Consider the following 20,429-nt stretch of genomic DNA (forward strand, 5'->3'; position numbering starts at 1 on the left):
TTATTTATATCTTCAATAAAAACTCGGCGTACACGTAGAGATAGAAGGCCGTATTGAATACCGAGCTCCATAAAACAGTCCGACTGCCGCCTGAACCATATTAGGCATAATGTAACATTGTCTTCCTTCCAAGTTCTGTCCTGAGCTTCTCCCAGCAGTGCATGCAGTGTGTACCAAGTCTTTGCATTTGTACAACGTATTCTTCTCCAGCCACCGTCTTATATAATAACATGGTGTAGGCGGCAGTTTGTTTTCGTCGTCCCAAAAATGGATTTCCTCGGTCAAGTTGAAGGTAATTTTATATTGTGTCATAGAGTGGGTGTACGTCTGGGACTCGGTGTTTTATGTTTTCCACATTTTTTAACGCACAAAGTTAATTTTTATCAGTGGCTATAAATTTTGAATTAAGGCTAAGTAGTTGAACAAGTTTTCAATTTTTCTCGGATAAATTTCCCAGTTGGAGCGCCGTCTTGTGGCTTTTTATTTACAGTTGAACATACAGGATGTTCTATCTAAACTCCACATTAGAAGTATTGAAAGTTCTAATAAAGATATTTATTTTAAAGTTGGTACTCAGCCATAATCCGTTGAGTTCTGTTCAATGTAAATATTTTCAAAATGACGGCACTTCCGGTCATACTGGAAGTCGCTATCAACTTTCTTATTTTAAATGGAAAGCTATGTTTTTATTGCGTTTTTGTATTAGTTGAATTATTTTAAGGCCGTTTTTATCAGCTTTCCCTATACCTAAGTTTAACCGTTTTCGAGATATTTAAGTTTTTTTGAAAATTTTTGGATTTGCACCTGTCACTTAAAAAATCGGTGCCTCTCTTAATTTTAGAGATTTCGAAATAATATTTGGAGAATTAAAAGAGGAAGCCTTTATCTGTTCTCTAGTGTGTTCAAAAGTGGAAAAGAGGTTAATAAACCTAAAAATTTTACGGTTAAATTTGAACAATTTCAAGTACCCATAACTTAATTTTTTCAAATGGGATGTCCTAATTTTTATTTTACTAGATGGAGGAGAATTTTTTTCTGCATCGATCTGTATTAGCATTCCCTATACCTATCTGTGATAATTTTCAAGTTATGTTGGTTTTTTTGACATTGTAGAAAATTTCGTACTAACCATAACTCTCTTTGCATAGTAGGCCATAAAAACATTTCTGATTAAACAAACGACAAACTCTGTTTAAAATTGTGCCGTCCTGTGAAAACAAAATAAATTCTTTAAATGTTGGTTTAAAAACTTTAATTTTTCACATTTTTTTCTCGTTTCCGTGGCAACCTATGAGAAAAGGCGTATGACTAATGAATTTTTCAATCCCAACAAAAAGTCATTGTAACTTGAAAACTATTAACATATTAACATAAATTAACATAAATAAAACTTGTGGCATTTCATTTGAAAAAATTGAGTTATGGATGCTTGAAGTTCTGCAAACTTTACTTTAAACATTTGGGGTTTGTTATTCTTTAGAAATTTGAAAACACCAAAATAAAGATCTAGGATTCCTCTTTCAAATGAGCTATAAAGCTTTTCCAAAATTTTAAAAAAGGCAGAGTTTTCGATTTTTGAACCGGAATGTGCGAATACAAAAAAAAAATAATTAAAACCCCTAAATATTTCGTAAATTTAGGAAAGCTTTGAAAATTATTGGGTGGGTCAAAGGACGATTTTTTCATTTCATGTGTTGTGAAATTATGCAGTTTTCAGTTTCACAATACGTACTGATTGTATCAGTTGGGATGCAATTGCTTTCTCATTTTTGCGAACATAATATTGCAACCAGAAGCTGCTTCATCATACGATGATAAACTGATAGAAGCAGCAACAATTGCGATGCAATTCACGGTCGCTATACATTGTGAAATGACTGTTCTAATCATTGTGAAGCTTTGCAAGGAAAAGTTCACATGCATGTTTTAGAATGAAAGGAAAGACAGTGAACTTTACTGTATATTGTTATTCTTTCACCAAAATAGAAAAACCTTCAGTTCTTTTGATCTCGGGACGCATTAACGCGATTTTGTTTGTACATTTGTAATGCTAAAGCCAGTCGTGTCTTGGAACTACGCCCTTCGATCGTGTCAGACTGTTTTACGACTTACAACAAGTCGGTGTATCTCAGAAGCAAGCTTTGTCGTTCAGGTGTTAATTGGAATTACTATCGTAAGCTGAAGAACACGTGTACTTGTAAAATCGACTTGATTTCTACAGTTGTGGAGAGATATTTACGAGGGGAAACATGGGCGCGCCTCGACTTTTGCGGACGTTGGTGTTTTCTCCAACAAATTCACTGTTGGGTGATTGAAGCTCTCCCCATGTTTTTGTTGATTACTGTTTATCGATGATCCCCTATAAGAATTGTACGATTTATGCGACACGAGGGTGAAATTTTCGACCCCACGGTGTTTTTATTTGATTAATAAATCGAAGTATTTTTTATTAGTGGTGAACGTTGTCTGTAATCCCGGGTGATATGTAACAAAATAAAGCCTACCTACCGCATCATCTTTTCACGAAACCAGATACATAAGTTTATAGTCTGTTTTATGTCTTATAAATTTGGAATTTTATTAAAGATTTTACACAAAATATTTGCCATAATACGTTGTTTTCTTAAACAAGTTCGCAAACATTGCCACTTTTTTTCGTTCGAAGGAATAAAAAAAGACAGATGTGTACACAAGCTACTTAAAATAATTTGCTTGAGTCTGGAATAAAAAAATGTCAACAACAAATCAACTTGACAAGTTACTGCCGTTAAATATTAATAAATTCTGTACATTATATCTTTGAATGGTTCACTAAGTGATGTATGTCCAGATTTAGCCATAATTTATATCATTTAAAACTTCCTTCTAAGAATGACCGCTTTTTCGTTTGATCTCGGACATAATTAACTCAGACATCGCTTTATTTTACATTTTTGGCGCCATCTCGACCATTTAACAGAAAATTTAATATTAGATTTATTACAATGTGTTCAAAAATGCTTGTTCATCAAGTCGACTATGGAATTTGAACATAATGTGCCGCTTAATTTAAATTGTGAATGCTGTCAAAGTGACAGAAACGTCAAAATAAGGCGAAAAGGCGTTGAATAAAAAAAGAAAAAACAACAAATATCTCGGAAATATATATATATAACATAAATCAAGCCAAACCCTACCCTTGATAGAACTTTGCCGAAAAATGCAAAAAATGTGAGCAAAAAGCTAATGCAAAAATTTGATAGAGATGACAGTATTTGAATTTCATAGTCGACTTGACGGACAACCATTTTTGAACACATTGTACAAAGTAACACTTTTTAACCAACAGATGAAACCAATGAGTATCGTTAGAATAATTAACCTTAAGTCTGATACTGAAGTCGAAGAAAAAATTAGGACGTCACGTTTTTTAAATCTTCATTATATAGTATCAGTATTTGACTATTTTTGCAACATAAAAAATATTACAGACTGCTTTTCTTTTTGAACTATCAGTGTCAGTTTATCTTAATGTAGACCGAATAATATATTTTCATCCCAAAAACCTTAATAACTTTCTTCATAAGACTTTAAATCTTGATGGAAACATTCACTATGTTTATCGCTTTCCAGGTTTTCCAAGGATAATTTAAACACAAACATTGAAAAAGTTGTTGGGGCTTGATTTACATTCACCTGATGATATTTTAAAGCAAATAAAATGTTTATAGTTTATCACAGAAACAACGAATGCCAAACTAGACACCGGAAACAAATTTTCAAAACATTTAGTGAATATACAATGTGTTTAACTTTGAAATTTGTGCCGCTCTACTCACTTGAATCTTCTGTCAATAAATGTCAAATCTGTCAGTTGTGAAATTCAATTAATTTAAAAAAAATTGTTAAAATGCAACTAAATTGTTACAGCGAGCAAGAAAATACTTTTATTATACAAGCTTATTTCCGAATTCGAGACTTAATAATGGAGGATGGTAATATTTGATGTCTAAATGCCTATCATTAGTTCTATAAAGCGGCATTTTCTGATTTTACATGAGAAATTCACAGACGACTAGATGAGAATCATTTAAAAACACATTGTATTGAAAAAACATACATGATAGACAAATGTGACCATATTTTATTTATCAGTGAGTAAGCAGAAAACAAAATTCGTATAAATTATTTTTTGGAAAAGGAAAAAAAATTGTAAACTAGTGTTATTATGTTATTAAATTGTCATACGGAAAACTTGGCTGTTTTTATTAATTTGATTAATGAAAATGAAATGTATTCACACAATGTTGTGGGTGGCTCGCTTTATCCTAAATGATCCTATTGTGTGAAAGCTACTGAAAAAACAAACAGGTACTTAAATTCAGTCAGCTGAATAAAATTTTGAGTGTTGTAATTAAATCAAATGTCCTGCTATTCATGAGATGTGTTTTTTATGCATATTTAAACAATACTTTCGTATAATGAGCTTTAGGTTTTTTCTACGACATCATGTCATACGTTTAGATGTAACGATGCATATTTGATATTATGCCATCTGTAGTTGGCTCTAAATTCTGTGGGAGCTCACACATCCGGTGAATAATGTGTTGGTTGGCTGGAACATGCACCGACCAAGTGCTGCCCTTATTTAATATTCTTAGGGTGTTGCAAAAAAACCAATTCGAGCAATTTGATCGGTTCAAAAAGGCATTGCTGCTATTAAGCGCGTTGCCACTTCTAATATGGTCAAGCGTCGTCATTTTCCACATAGTTGTTTTGGAATTTTTAAATCTCGGTGCTCATTTGAAATTATGATAGCACAAAATGTCCACAAACGCAAAATAAACAATGGAGCAAAAAGCCGTCGCCATCGATAGTTTCTCCCAGACGGCTTGAACCAATTTCTTCAAAGCGTATGCTCATGGTTAAGACTTGAGAGAGGTATGTGTATGTAAAAGAAAAGCGACGGTCGTGATGACATTTTTATGCAAGAGGCAGCAGCAGCGTGTGAAGCCGCCGAGATGGCGAGACGCGACCACTACTGTTCAAGCCGTTTTTTCATGTCGCACACCAATTGATGTTAATTATTTTTTTAACACGGTTTTTGCACGGAAGAAGCGCTTAAATATCGATCTCGAAAATGAGTTTGACAGAAACCAGACGGAAAAGGGGGCGAAGCTAAATCTGTTCAGGCATTTGTGATAGCGGCCTAAGAGCTCGAAAAGCTCTTTATCAGACCACCAAGGAACGGAATTAATGACGACTTTCAGAGGCTTATCGGGGCCGCGTGGAGAGGTGCCCATAATGTAGACTATTTTTATATTTTATTTGATGTATTAAGCCCAACACCGAGCATTTAATTTTTGTCGTTTTGTTCATTCAGTCCACTGGCATACATAAACGACATTCTTGACGTCAGAAGAGTGAGTCCGCTGAAAGTGTTACTGTACCTCAAAAACTAATGAATAGAGACCTGATTTTGGGAAAATTTTTCACAATTTTTAAAGGCTTTTTCTTAAAACTCGAAATAAATTCAATTATTATTTTGGTAGTTATTAACTTTTCCAAAACGACAAATTTTAATTAGTTGTGTGAAAGTCTTATTTTCTACGATTCTTTTCTGTGTAATAAATAAAAAAAGTGTTTTCGTCAAAAAAAAATCAAATTATTTTAAAAACCAAGCAGAATCGACCATTTTATTCGCACCTAAGGCGAAATCCCGTTCTGTGAGAAGGACCGTCCCTTAAACCGGGTTACTGGTGTCCATTTGTCCGAGGAATGAGTAATTGACCAATAAAAATATATAATTAGGTCAAAAATCTTTATATCTTTTTGGTTATTAACTTGGGCATTTGAAATTTATGAGCTATGTATTTATTTAGACAATGTAATGAACTTTGAAAAGCAAAAACAAAAAAATTGGGTACTGTATTATAACTTTTTCAAGTTCTCCAACTTTTAACAAACTTTTTTTTTTAAGTTCTCATGCTTCTAGTCTTTCAATCTCAAAGTTTCTTAGTGTTTCAATCACACAGTTTTTAGGTTTATTTTTAGTATTTCAGCTTTTTAGTTTCTTAATTTCTTATGTTTCATATTCATTTTTTAAATTCCTCAGTTTTTCGTTGTTTCACTATTTTGTAGTTCTATAGTTTTTTATTTCTTATCAGTTTTGGTGTTTTATTTTTTTTGTATACCAGTTTTTAATCTTTTGTTTTTCAGTCTCTTAGTATATTGGTTTTTTATTCAGAATGTATGTATTTTTATTCAATGCATTAATGTTTTTCTTCTTCTGAAAATTTCAAGCCTTTGCAAATGCAAATCGTTATTTGAGCCAAGTATACATTTTTGTAAAAAGTACTCCAGGAGTTTTGGAAATATTAATTAGTGACAAATTATACAGAAAAATTCGGAATATAAAAATCTACAGAAAATAATAATGTTAACTGAATGAAAAAATATGGGAATGCAGATTTTAGTACCAGTATATTCTCTAGATTGAGATGAATTCTTACACAAAAGCGAACTAATTTTACAACAGCAAATTTAGAACAATATTGACATTCAACGATTAATTAACTTTTTTATTGCTCTTTTATGTGCTGTAGAGAACAAAATGTATTTCGTTTTGTTTGTTTTTGCAATGGAATTTATTACAATTAAAATGTTTTTATTTTTCCTACATTAGGAATTAATAAAAAATGTATATTAAATTACCATATTTTAATACCAAATTTTTTTACAACCTTTTTTGACACCTAAGTAAAGTTCTCAACTTCATAAAAATCCGGTCTCTGCTAATCAACTATCTCAGAATTTTCTAAAATTCCTGACACGAATAATGACTAACCAAAAATATTAATACAGTCGAACTTCGATAACTTGAATAGGTAGTAACAGACAGCCAGAAATGAAAAAAAACTTAAAATTTGATCAGTTACTGATGTTCTACTAAATAGTAAAAACGATCCATATTTTTAAAGAAAAAAAAAAGTAATTTTACATTACCAGTTTTTGAGCTACAGTATAAAAATATACTTTTAGCAGACTTACCTTGTATACATAGGTCCAGTGAAGGTTGTATTACGGCTTATCCTTATTTCAAGAAAATGTTTTAATTAAAATAAAAATAAATCACCTACTAAGTGAAAAACAAATTCTGTATAAAAAAATACAGACTGTCTCAAGACAGTCGTGGGTTGAAAAATCGCCCTGAAAGAGAAAATGCAATAGTGGTTCTCACAACGGTCTCGCTTGTTTAAGAGGGAAAATTATGACCTTGCTATTTAAGTTATCAAAAGTCTCCAGTGCTGTATTATTATCTTGCACGTTCTTAAATTATTTTGACATATACAGGTGTTACGGGTGGCACGCTCAAGTTTCATGTAGGACGCCAGAGTGGAGTTTAATGTTCTTTTAACAAAAGAGATTCACTTAGAATAAGAGCGATTTATCAAAAAAATTCTTTATCGAAGAGATCATTCATTGTTTATGGTCTATGTTAAGCGTGATACAAGCCCATAAAAATGGTGGACATGCAGCTCGTGGGCACTCGGTGCCCATGATTTACTTTCCCAGGGGTGGTTGAGTTCTGGAGCACCCACAGAGTCGGCGCCTATATGCTAATCGTTTCAACATCCGGCAGTTATTATAAATTGTGCACTTTATTTCAACCTCCGAACCCAGATCTTATGAAACGCTTAGTTTATATATCAATGCAGCATAATACAAGTCCCAGCTGGTGGTACCACTTGTTCAAATTCCATTTCACGCCTTCCTGTTGGAACTACTCGTGAATTATGGATTTTTACAAGGTACCGGCCTTCGAAATTTCAAATACCCGTTACTTTAATTGGATAGTCACATTAATACAACACCCATTTCGTTTCGTTGTTTACAATAGACTTCACGACTCTTGCATCTATTCTCAAATGCTAAGACATATTCGAAAGCTAGCTTACAAGAAACACTTGTCATATTATGTCATGTCTAGTCGAGTACCTGACGTAGATCATGCTCAGCAAGACTCCAGTAACTACTGCAATTATTCACATTTAGTTAGTGATGAAACGTCTCCTTCACACGCTTGCCTGTTCTACATATCGATTTTTTTGCATTGTTTGTATTATCGTAAACCAGTAGCCAAAACATCTTATTGTGTTGAACCCAGTTAAAAAATTCCATGCGATAAGAGAAAGCAGACGTCTTTATAAAAATGTCAAAGTTATAAGGTGCCCAAAATTATATACAGGTGCTCTGTCCAAAGCCCACTTTAGAAATATTCGTAGTTCTAATTTCTGCTCAATGAAAATATTTTCAAGATGGTGACACTTCCAGTTAGATGGGAAGTCGCTATCAGCTTCCTTATTTTAAATGGAAAGCTAAATTTTTAATGCGTTTTTGGATTATTGGAGGTATTTTAAGGTGGTTTTCATAAGCTTGCCCTATAATTAAATTATCTGTTCATGAAATATTTAGTGTTTGAACCTTCCAGTTCAAAAATCGATAACTCTGTCATTTTTTTAAATTTGGAAATATTTTTTGGCTCATTTGAAAGAGGAAGCCTAGATCTTTCCTTTGATGTTTTCAAATTTCTGAAAAAGAATAACAAATCCCAAATGTTTCGAGTTAAGTTTTCGGAACTTTAAACATCCATAACTCAATTTTTTCAAATGAAACACCACAAATTTTATTTCATTAGATCGTAGAGAATTTATTTCTTCATCTATCTCTATTAGCATTCCCTATACTTATGTTTAATAGTTTTCAAGTTACAATAACTTTTTGTTGGGATTGATTACTTCATTAACCATAGGTCTTTTCTCATTGGTTGCCATGGAAACGAGAGAAAAAATGTGAGAAATTAAAGTTTTTTAAACCAATATTCCATGATTTTATTTTGTTTTAAAGGACGACCAACACAATTTTGAACAGAGTTTGTCGTTTGTTTAATCAGAAATGTTTTTATGGCCTACTATGCAAAGCGAGCTGTGGTTAGTAAAAAATTTTCTACAATGTCAAAAAAACCAACATAACTTGAGAATTATCACAAGTAGGTATAGGAATGCTAATACAGATCGATGCAGAAAAAAATTCTTCTCCATTTAGCAAAAAAAAAATTGGGACATCCCATTTGAAAAAATTAAGTTATGGGTACTTGAAGTTGTTCAAACTGAACCTTAAAATTTTTGGGTTTATTAACTTCTTTTCCAATTTTGAACACACTATAGAACAGATATAGGCTTTCTCTTTTAATTCCCCAAATATGATTTCGAAATCTCTAAAACTAAGAGAGTTACCGATTTTTTAAGTGACAGGTGCAAATCCAAAAATTTTCAAAAAATCTCAAATATCTCGAAAATGGTTAAACTTAGGTATAGGGAAAGCTGATAAAAACGGCCCTAAAATAACTCAACTAATCCAAAAACGCATTAAAAAACAGCTTTCCATTTAAAATAAGAAAGATGATAGCGACTTCCGGTATAACCAATACTTCTAACGTGGGGTTTAGACGGAACAGGCTGTATTTGCAAGCAAGGTTGCTTTATATTTTACAACTTATCGGAACGTCCACAACTAGCATTTTTACGAGGCTATTTATATAAAATATGTAATTCGTTATCACATTATGGCGGCGGCAATTAACCGAAACATTTCAAAGGGTTGTCGGCACTACTTTGAAGGGCGAAAATCTTGAACTTTCTGACCATTAATAGGTCAATGCTTCCATCCGGCCCATTTTCGGTGTTGATTGTTTTGTAACTCGTAAATGAAAATTTCTATTCCCTTATCTAACGACATGCAGGTTTATTGAAATTAGACATGAGCACGGCTCAAAACGTCCAACTTTTATCTCATGAGGTGTTTTGGGACGAAAGCCGTTTATCGATTTTAAAGTGGGTCATCATCTCTTTTAGAACGTGGGCTTTATTCCTAACAATTTATAATTGAGCTGCATACACATGTTTTGTTCTACTATTAATTAAATATAAATGCGAGTTTTATCATTTTAATGGTTTCGAAGCCGAAAGGACACTGACGAGACTGCCAGTTTAGATAATTTACCTCTGTGTAGTATTTTTTCTCGGCTTTAGTGTAATGTGGGATGACTAATGGGACTGTTAATCAGGAAAGTGCCCAACGGCACAAGCACTTAACGTCTTCATTTCGAGATTTTTTCTGTGGAAATAAATGAAATACGGGCGTTGTGTGGGCGAAGTGTCATTGCGTTTTATTAATTAAAACTGGATTACACATATTTAAATTTCGTAGCACATTCAGGTGCCTCCGCTCGATTAGATTTGTTCGTGTGGTCAATTAATGAATTCCAGTAGCTTAAGTGACCAATAAGTTAGATGGTTTTATACTTTACTAAACCTACTTTCGTCTAGTACTAATAATAAATCTTCTGGTTTAAAATGAGTTCACGAAATTGATTTTTGAGCTCTTCAAAGTTGTGCAAAGGTTTTTTTTTTCTAATGGTGATTTAGACCATAAACACAAATGGTCACAAAAAAACACAGAATACCCTCAGTATAATTAATTAGTAATTTATGACTTTTTAACCGTTTTATCACCTATTTCTGAGGATGGTTTAATTAGTTGAACCGAAACTAGTCCACATTTTTTAATTTTTTACCTCGATTGAATCGCTATTAGTTATTAATTCCCATGTTAGAAATAAAATTGACATTGCCCAAAAAATTTTTGCGCAAAATTAAAACTTTTCTAAATATTTAACAGATCGAGTTGGCCGCTCCGAAGTGACAAGTGATAAGAATTTGAAAAAAAAAGGTCTTTCAACAATTTCAAATCACATTTTATTTTTGGTAGATATGTTGTACAGTTTCTGAGATATTTAGATAATCATATTTTTTCCAAAAAAGTGCTTTTAAAACACACAAAATCTTATACAGTGAACACCTTCGAATAACGGACATCTCTTCACAACGGACAAAACCAATATTAAAATTTCTCACCTCCCATTAGTGGACACCTCTCTACAACGGACAATTAAAAATTCCCTATGGGTGTCCATTGTTGAGAGGTTTTACTGTACATTACTCACTTTTATTTTATTTCTATTTATTTCCGTTATTAAATAAAAAAATGTTTCACCAAACTTTATCGATTATAAATTCATCCACGACAACAGAGATTGTTTTTTCTCTTCGAGCTATTTTTCTGTGGGCTTATTTCATGGATTTTTTCTAATAAAGCTCCACTTGTAACAAAGTGCTGCTGTAAATTAATTGTTTGAAGCTTGTTGTCTTTATGAGGAATTATGGTTACTTGGAGCCATAAATGCGCTCTTCAGATTGTTATATTTATTGTTAGATTTTATTACCCCTGCAGTTATCGTGTCAACTGAATAACTGTGATTTGGCGACAACAATAGTGCCATTGTGAGTCGTTATTTTCCATTTGAAAAGTGAACATTTCGCCACACTTACTGTTGATTAGTGGAAACCATTACCTTTTTTCTAAACTGTTCTCTTGTTTTCCACACGTTGTGAAATCTTTATGCAACTTGGCAACTAACTCCAGATTTACGCTCTAATTTTAACTAAAACTGTGTTGAGTGAAAAAGTTTGTGATAGTAAAAGTGTTGTTATTACTTAATTATCTAATTAACTAAAGTACGGAATCAAATGGGAGGTTAATTTGACTTTGTTATTTTAAAATCGCCAATCAGTGAATTATTCATTCACAAATACCAAATGCTTGACCAATACAATAGCCATAATGAGTTAAATTTATGTGGTTGAGGTATGTTTGAATGGTGTAGTAACACGAATTCATGACTAATACCGCACTTTCTCACACAATTCAACGCATTGACAATAAGCTCAGCTTATTTGCACAAGGATTCTTAAGGAAAGGAAAAAATTCTGCGTGGTAGTACTTGTGCAATAGTTATACCCCAACAAGGAACAATGATGTGGTTAACTTAACCGAGCCAGTGAAGCAATTAGATCAAGAGTGATTTAATGTCCAGAAATTGCCTAATCTTGTGCCTGATTGAGTTCTTGTTAGTGGTAAATATTTACATCAATGAACGTAAAAAAAGGCGCCACTGTTGAACAAAGCCTCCAGTGTTGGATGATCCCACACAGAGTGACAAACCAATTTCCAAATAATACAACTTAATCTTCTGATTAGGCAGATACCAATTTTCGGCAGGATCTTGAACCCCGATTTTAATTTCAGTCTTTTGTGTGTCATTTCTCCATAATGACTACTATTACACACACGACATAACTACTTCCTCTGTGGGATTATTTTAGGAGCGTCCAATTTAAAATTCACTTTATCAGTCAGTCACTTTATTATAGGCCGCTCGTTGCTGCTGACACTGTTGACCATGACGGTCTAAAATGTTGTATTAAAAGTTTCCGTGTCAGATCAGCTTTAGCGTCCATCAGAACTTGTTGTGGGCAGTATTTGAAGTACGTGGTCGCCGTAATAACGAACTATCGGTAGCATGGTAATGAGACTTGCAATCCTATTAGAAACTCCATCTAGTTAAGCGTTGTTTGTGTGCACACTTAGGTGGCTTTTGTATGCACACTGTATTTAATTTAATGAGCCGAGGGTGTGCACGTGCGGGCTTGGCCAAAATAATTGTCTTTTGGACTGCTGGGGGTCCGGCTTCAGACGAGACAAGGGAAATTAATCGAGTTAACTTTTGTTACATTTTTTGTTTTACGGGAGAAAAGTCTGTTTTTATTTTATCTTTGTGGATCAGACCACACTGGATGCAAGTAAGGAAACTTGAAATATTAAATTTAGATACAGTTAAGTTTTTATATGAGGCTATTATATCGGTTTATTTAGATTGTTTCCTTTCAAAATTTTTCGCACGTGCCTGCCTAATAATAATCAGGATAACAGTTCAGACAACGTTATACGCCTACCGGAGTGTTGACACGGCCAAAAAAAGTCTAAATTTCTATATTCATATTTTACCTTATCTTTGCAATAATCTACGACTAAAGAAGAAATTTCGTGAGGCATTCGTAGAATTTCTGTTAAAATACTCTTAACTAGTTAATAAATCATCGTTTTGCATTGCTCTATATCTCCAAAAATCAATATAAAAAGGACATCGAGGCAAAGGAAATTTTTTTTTGGAATTGTAGAAACATTTTGAAAAAAAATATATAGAGAAAAACAAATTATTTAATAGCAAACGCATTAATAATGAATTATTATTACTTTTATCAAAAGTAATCATTCTTTTGTAGATCTTGATTGCCTCCCTTAATTTAAATTACAGAGAAATTTTGAGTTTTAGCTCCAAACTTTTTAAAATTTTGAGAAATTCAGAAAGTTATAGTTTTTGTTGAGCTTCATAATAATTTTGATTAGGTTTATTTTTTGTTATAATAATTACAATTATTTTATAGAGCGTAGCTGTATCCAGTGTCATTATTTTACTTTTCAAGTCATTTGCGTCTTCATTACAATTAACTGTATCTAGAAAAAATTAAACCTCTCATAGTAAATTTTTTAGTACCATTTAATATCACTAAGACAGTAATAAATTTCTTTCTAATTTGCGAGAAATCATTTTATTTCCATAAACTTAGACGAGTATGTATTCTCATTAACTGCGTAAAAAGACGAAAGAAAGCGCCTTTTAGTCATTATAACTACCAATACAACATCGATAATTATACATTTATGATGACATTTATTACAATATTTTAACAGCTACTTAAGAGGTGCAATTCTGGCAGTGTAATAAGTAGTTTCTGTGCCACGCATTAACGAATTCACTTCCTAACTGTGTAATTATTTTGCCATTTAAAATTTTGATAAACTCACGTTTAATTTGACCAATTACTCGACGATTTATTTGAATAAATTGACATTTATTAATGTGAGCCAAAGGGTTTTATTTCTCTGTTCTTCGTCATTTTGTAGAGTTTGGAAACTTTATTCATGGCAATAAGAATAGTTTCAGAAGTACATCGTTAAAAAAAATTCCACTCATTTATAAACGTCTAAAAATCGTACAGATAAATCAAGTCCAATCACTAATGTAATGTGTGGTGAAAATTTGTTTTTTTTTTGTGTAAAATAACAGAAGCAGTGATAAAGTAATGAGCAAATAATTGGTTTTTAAGAGTGAAATTTTTGGAAATCTATTTTTGGTCTCCATTTTTTTTCAGTTGTATTTTAAATATAATCTTTGTTAAAAATAATTTATAGTAGGTTGATCTTTAAAAAAATAAATAACAAAAACTTTTTTTTTAAAACGACACATTTCCCCGATAATACCTCGTTAATCTTGAGTCAATAAAACTAAGGTAATTCAAACTACCAAAAAAATTCGGATTACTGGGTATTGTAGCATCGTTTTCTTTGTACACCATAAAGTTTTACAACAGATAATGGTGTTTAAGATGAGTAATTCTCACAATAAGATGTTTTGAATAGAGTGGTGGCCCGAAAATATTTACGATACCGAGTGATTAACTTGAAGAGTCCTCGATTTGGAGTAATCATAATAAAAATTTAATGGTGTACAAAGAAAACGTTGCTACAATAGTACTTGTAGCATTTAGAACTTCTGTGCTTTTTTAAGTTGTATTTATGTAATACGTATAAACAAGTAACAATAATATCAAGAAATGTTAAATTTTTAATAAATACATAAGTATAAAAGTATAAAATACTTATTGTTGAAAAGTTATAGCTCCCTTGAAATATTTATGTTTTAATCAAGTAGTTTCGTTCTCTCTTGAACATCATCAGGATTGTTACAGAAAAAGAGGACAATTAATAATTTTGTAATTGTCTTCTCTTTTGGTAACGATCCTGATGATGTTCAATAGCGAATGAAACTAGGCGAACAAATCATTCCTATTAATTAGATTAATCTACATCATAATAAAATACTTATCTTTTCTGAAAATAATGTCTAAACGTTGATTTTATTGCTTTTGTCCACATTGTATGCATTTTTTTTAGTCATATTTGCTGGATTTTTGTGTTTTAATTGTTTTGGTATTCTTTTCCCAAATAAACGATTGTTGTGCTCGTCATCTGAGTGCGTAATCATCAAAAAACGCCCGTTTTTCCGCCTTGAATTAAAATAATGCATGTACATAAATTAAGCCGGTCGACAGCGTCAAAGAAAACTTCCTGCAAAAATGCATCTCCGCGCTGATTAAATCAGTTTTTCTGAATTTTCTCCGTGGGCCTCACGTCTGATGATATGTAAATGAAGATGCTCTGGCGTGTATGTGGGATTTTAGACGCCGGTGTGCCGCATGATTGGCAGTGTATATGTATGGTGGCGGAATGCAGCAGGAGTGAGTGAGGCGCCGGCCGTGCACATATCGGGGTCAATGTTTTGCGGCCTCCTGCTTGCACCACGTCCAGACAATGGGCCCCACCGTCAAAATTACCATTCCTCAATTTACTCATTGTTCTAATGAATGGAGAGCTTTAGCTGAATGGAGCTTTCGAAACCTATCTTTAAAACAAAACATAACACTTGCGATTAGATCTTAAAAGATCGATGCTGATAACTCATCTTAAAGTTTTGGATCTGGTTTGTGTAATGAGTGGTTGTTATGTTATAATTACCCAATTACACGTAATCATCACTCTGAGGAAAGCCTTGGACGATGTGGTAAATTGACTGAATTATAGATTAAACATACTTATGAAACTGTGATATTTCAGCGTGATGCTCATAAACTACCCACACTTTCATTAAAACATACATTTTTGTAAAATATCGATCTAAACAAAGTTGCAATCTGTAATAAAGTGCAGATTTTGTAATATGAACTCCTAGCTATTTACAAAACAAACGTTGTTTATTTACGAGTAGATGCTAATTATTAACTATTTATTTGCTCTCATTGTTTTGCATTATTTTCTGTCAACAAAAAATATGTTCAAAGGATTCGATAGAAAATAATTAAAATAATGGCAATGAAAACAAATGTTATTTTTGCTCTTGTTTAATCAAAAAATTAAAATAGCTTTTCCTAAATCACCTAACCAAATGATACGAGAACAAGCGACTTGGAAGTATGAAATTTTCTATTCTTCTGCATAATTCCCCAAGAGTTGACATAATAATATCTGAACGGCCCTTGTATACAGCTCTCAAGAAAAATAAAATATTGAAAATGTAACGATTTTTATAATTCTTTATTTTTTTCATTAGTCAAACAACTTACGACATTTTTATTGTTATTTGGAACTGAAAAGAAAATCGGGCCAATTCAGAATTTTTTAGTTACTGGAATTTTTTTTCGATATATACACTGAATATTTTTCGAATCCTATATTATTATTTATTAATTGTTTTTTTTAATTGTATTTTCTGCATTAAGCATCATTTATGGTGTAATTGACTGTGATTATTTATTATACAGGGTGATTTAAAAGTACCAGACAATCTCTCGGGTGCTGATAAAGTTCCTGTGACAAAAAATTGTTTGAGCCTTTTTTTCACGAGTGAAATTTTTTGGTACTTCAGATCATAATTTTTTGACTTTAGTTAGCGGAAACGACAGCTTTTGGACATTAAAAAAATACCTGTTGAAAAAAATTAACAATTAATGTCTTATAATGTACAAAATAATTAAAAAACTTGCAAATTTGACAATAAATTAAATTTGACATAATAAGAAACAAAAGAACAAAAACCGATACCGTTGCTAAAGAAAACAAATTAAAAAATATGTCAAAATTAAGTTGTTTAAAAGAAACTGACTTCATTTTTTTATCACCATACGAGAGTTTGTCCGTCACATTTGAATCACCCTGTAGTTTTCAAAAGTATAAAGAAGTATTGGAACAGTCTTAGTTTTTGTAGTTCTAACTATGACACTCACACAATAAGTGATAACTAATTAACTTTCTAGAGAATTTTTGCAAAATTAAAGTGATGATCACTTTCCAGATTTAGGTTTTGTTTGAAAATAAAACTGTTTTTTTATTTTTAAATAACTTAAAATTAAAAAGATAAATTTTACAAATACTGAATTTGTAAATAAAATGCACAGTTAAAGGAAGAAATTTTAACCAGTAATTTATTATTTAATATTCAGGATATTGCTAAATGATGAATAAACATTACGAGTTGTGGGCATACCTGATTTTTTGTCGATGTATTTCGGGTTGCCAGTCAATTAGGAGCTAAATGTTACATGATTTTTGTTACCATGTATCGCCACAAGCGAAAATTATGCACGACCTCGACTAGGCATTTAATGCACATAATTTAATAACAATAATAAGTACTGCTGAGATTTTGATAATTTTAATTATGTAGTCATATAAAAAGGTCACAGGCTTAAGTTACTGTGAATTTTTGTGAATATTTTATCTGATGGGAAGACACAGTGAATAAATTAAAGTTAAGTGTTGTGAAATCCCAATCCAATTGACGAAATCGAATTACGCCTAAATTAAGAGAAATTATTTTTTAACTTGATTAAATTAAATGCAAACTCAGCAACGTATTAAGTCGTTCATTAGATCGTTAATTAATTTGCCTCACCCTCGGATGTATTGAAGCTGTCAGGTCTTGTTTAAAGCACGCACAAACAGCAATATGGTTATTAATTAGTTTAATAAGTGCATGTGTCTCGTTAAATATTGCACCAATAATCAGCCGATTGTAATAAATGTCTTTGGAAATTATGCACGCTACCGAACGACCAGTGTAATTCCCCCCGCATTCCTTTGTATCATTCAACGGAGATAAATCAAGCCACACAATATCAGCTCATTTCATCCCTGTTTTTTCCATCGGAACCTTAACTTAACAATATGATAAATTCCGGGCTAAATTATACGCCTCTGAGTTAATAACACCCCAAAGGTAGTGCCTATTAAAATCAGATATCTTTGTTGCTATAAATCTATTTCCGACATCAAACACACTCTCCTCGGGCCGCACTTTATCATCGTCCTTTTCAATTAAATTGATACGAAAACGAATAATGATTGTTGTGGTTGATCGACGATGCAGGAGATTTTATTGAAGGCAGTGCACATATGTTAGATCTAAAAATTTGATGGGGTCTTGGAGTCTGGCGCCTGGAGCAAGACGGTTTTTGAATGGTTTCTACATTCAGATTGATTATTACGCCATCGGCAAGGAGTGGTTGACATTGGGCCACTTCATTTGAGGACCATATGGTTAAACAAGTGGTTAATTGAAAGTCCGATTTAGTTCAAAATAAAATTATTTTGCAATGTAGGTGCCGATCTATTAAAGATGCATAGTTCAGGTACCGTTAGCAAAGCAAATCGTACAACAAAAATCGTTTAATTGCTTCTTGGATTACATAATTCAATCGGTGACTGACTTCATGCTGTTAACCTTTATTGGACGATTCTGGATTTCAAGTAATATCGAGATGAGTAACTGTAAATCATTTAATTACTTAAAACGCTTTTGCAAATTTTTTTGAGGTGCAGTTCTTGTGTCACAGAATATATTATAGTAGAAAGAGATGCAAGAAACATAATTTATGGTACACTTTAATTGTCGTTTGATAATTAATAATTGTTAATTTTATTAATCTCCGATTTCGCAATTACACGATTCCAGAAACGTATTTTTATCAACTTGACCTAATGGTCAAAGGTTATTAAAAATTCACCAAAGCCAAATGGCTACAATTGTACTGTTATATCAAAATTTTTATTTATCTCTTGGTTATCTTGTCATTGACATTAACATACAAGCACACAGTGTTGTGCCACTTGCATATTCTCAAACGAAAATCACTATAATTATCATCAAAACGAAAAAAGGCAAACAAAGTGATACGTTTATTTATCGTACAAAACAATAATAACAAAAAACAACGTAAAATAATATGAATACATACATAAATATTCTCCAAATATTACTCTAGGTCTTATAAAAACTTTTTAGTTTCGTTCAGAATTTTTCATAATTTCTGTACTTTTCTCTAGATTTTTCTTAAAATTCTTCGCTATTTTTTTTCTAATGCCGTTTCTAGGTCTGAAATCTGTGTTCCCTAGATTATTTTATGAATTTATGTTTGATTCGTCCTTCTCTAGACTCTTTAGAATTATTTTGTTATTTTTTTATCGACACTTTTTCAATATTTTCCAAATTCTCTTATAGATTCCACTCTGCGTCTTTTCAAAATTTCGTTTCAAAGTTTTGTTTAGTATTTTTCTTGATCACTCTTTAACATTGTACTCTTCTCTAGATTTTTCTCAACATACTTCTCAAATTCTTTTGTAAAGCCGTCTCTAGATCTGAAATCTTTTTCCAGATTATTTTTCAAATCATTTCTAAACTCTTGTTTAGATTTTTCTTCTCTGTTTTTTTTGCAAAATCGTCTCTAGAAATGAATTTCCAGACTCTACTTAGATTTTTCTTTAATAACATTTCTTTATTATTTTTTCACGATTCTCCAAAATCTCTTTTAGATCCTACTCTGTTTCGTTTGAAAATTGCTCTATAGTTTTGTTCAGATTGTTTCCACATTATTTGTAGCATTATTATTTCTGAATTTTTCTTCTCTGTTTCTTTTGTAAGGCCGTTTCTAGATCTGAATTTCTAGCCTCATCTTAATTTTTTTTAACGTTTTTTCAAGATTCTCCAAATTATATTTTAGATCCTACTTTTTGTCGTTTGAAAATCTTCTATAGTTTCGTTTAGAATTTTTCCACATTATTTTTAGCATTGTTATTTCTATACTTCTGTCTAGATTTTTCTTCAGATTCTCTTGTAAGACCGTCTCTACAACTGAATTTCTCGCCTCTACGTAGATGTTTTTAATCAGTTTTTTAACATTTATTAAGATTCTCCAAATTTTATTTTAAATTCTTTGCTCCTTCGTTTGAAAATTCCTCTATAGTTTAGTTTAAAATTTTTCCTCATTATTTTTAGCCTTATTATTTCTGTACTCTTATCTAGATTTTTCTTCTGTTTCATTTGTAAGGCCGTCTCTAAATCTGAAAACTAAACTCTTCCATAAATTTTTCTCCAGATGCTTCTTTACCATTATTTTCTAGATTCTACTCAAAATTGTTTTATAAACCCTTTTTTTATAATTTCTCTACAGTCTCGAAATGCTTTTTTAGATTCTAGTTTGCGTTTTTCAAAATTCTTCTCTAGTTTTGGTTGGAATTTTTCTAGATTATTCTTTAACATTGTTTCTGTATTACTCTATTTTTCTATAAATTTTTTTTAGAGACAAGGTCTGAAATCTGGATTTTTTATGAATTCTTCTTATAAGTCCGTGTGTAGATTTATTTATAATTTTTTTATAGAATTATTTTGTAGATTGTATTTAAAATTCCTGTATAAACACTAAGATCTCCACTTTTTTTTTAATTACACTAAGGTGCCTATTGATAATTTTTCTATAGTTTCGCTTATTTAGCATTGTTTTTCTACATATTTCTAAAGCTTCGTTTCTTATTCTTCT

The 20,429-nt window shown here is 31.8% G+C and overlaps 1 protein-coding gene across 3 annotated transcripts in view; it reads left to right on the forward strand.

The window, feature by feature from the left end:
* Window positions 1-20,429, forward strand: part of GEFmeso (Guanine nucleotide exchange factor in mesoderm) — a 55,337-nt gene that overhangs the window by 8,984 nt on the left and 25,924 nt on the right. Inside the window, exon 1 of one of the 3 annotated variants that reach the window (XM_008192472.3) lies at window positions 176-292. The exons of the other annotated variants lie outside the window; for them this stretch is intronic. Coding sequence (XP_008190694.2) covers window positions 268-292 — 25 coding nt within the window. The 5' untranslated portion in view covers window positions 176-267. Of the gene's footprint in view, window positions 1-175; window positions 293-20,429 lie in introns of those variants that run through there. 3 annotated transcript variants of the gene reach the window in all.

The sequence above is a fragment of the Tribolium castaneum genome, chromosome 1 (assembly GCF_031307605.1).
Source record: "Tribolium castaneum strain GA2 chromosome 1, icTriCast1.1, whole genome shotgun sequence".
NCBI classification, from domain to species: domain Eukaryota; kingdom Metazoa; phylum Arthropoda; class Insecta; order Coleoptera; family Tenebrionidae; genus Tribolium; species Tribolium castaneum.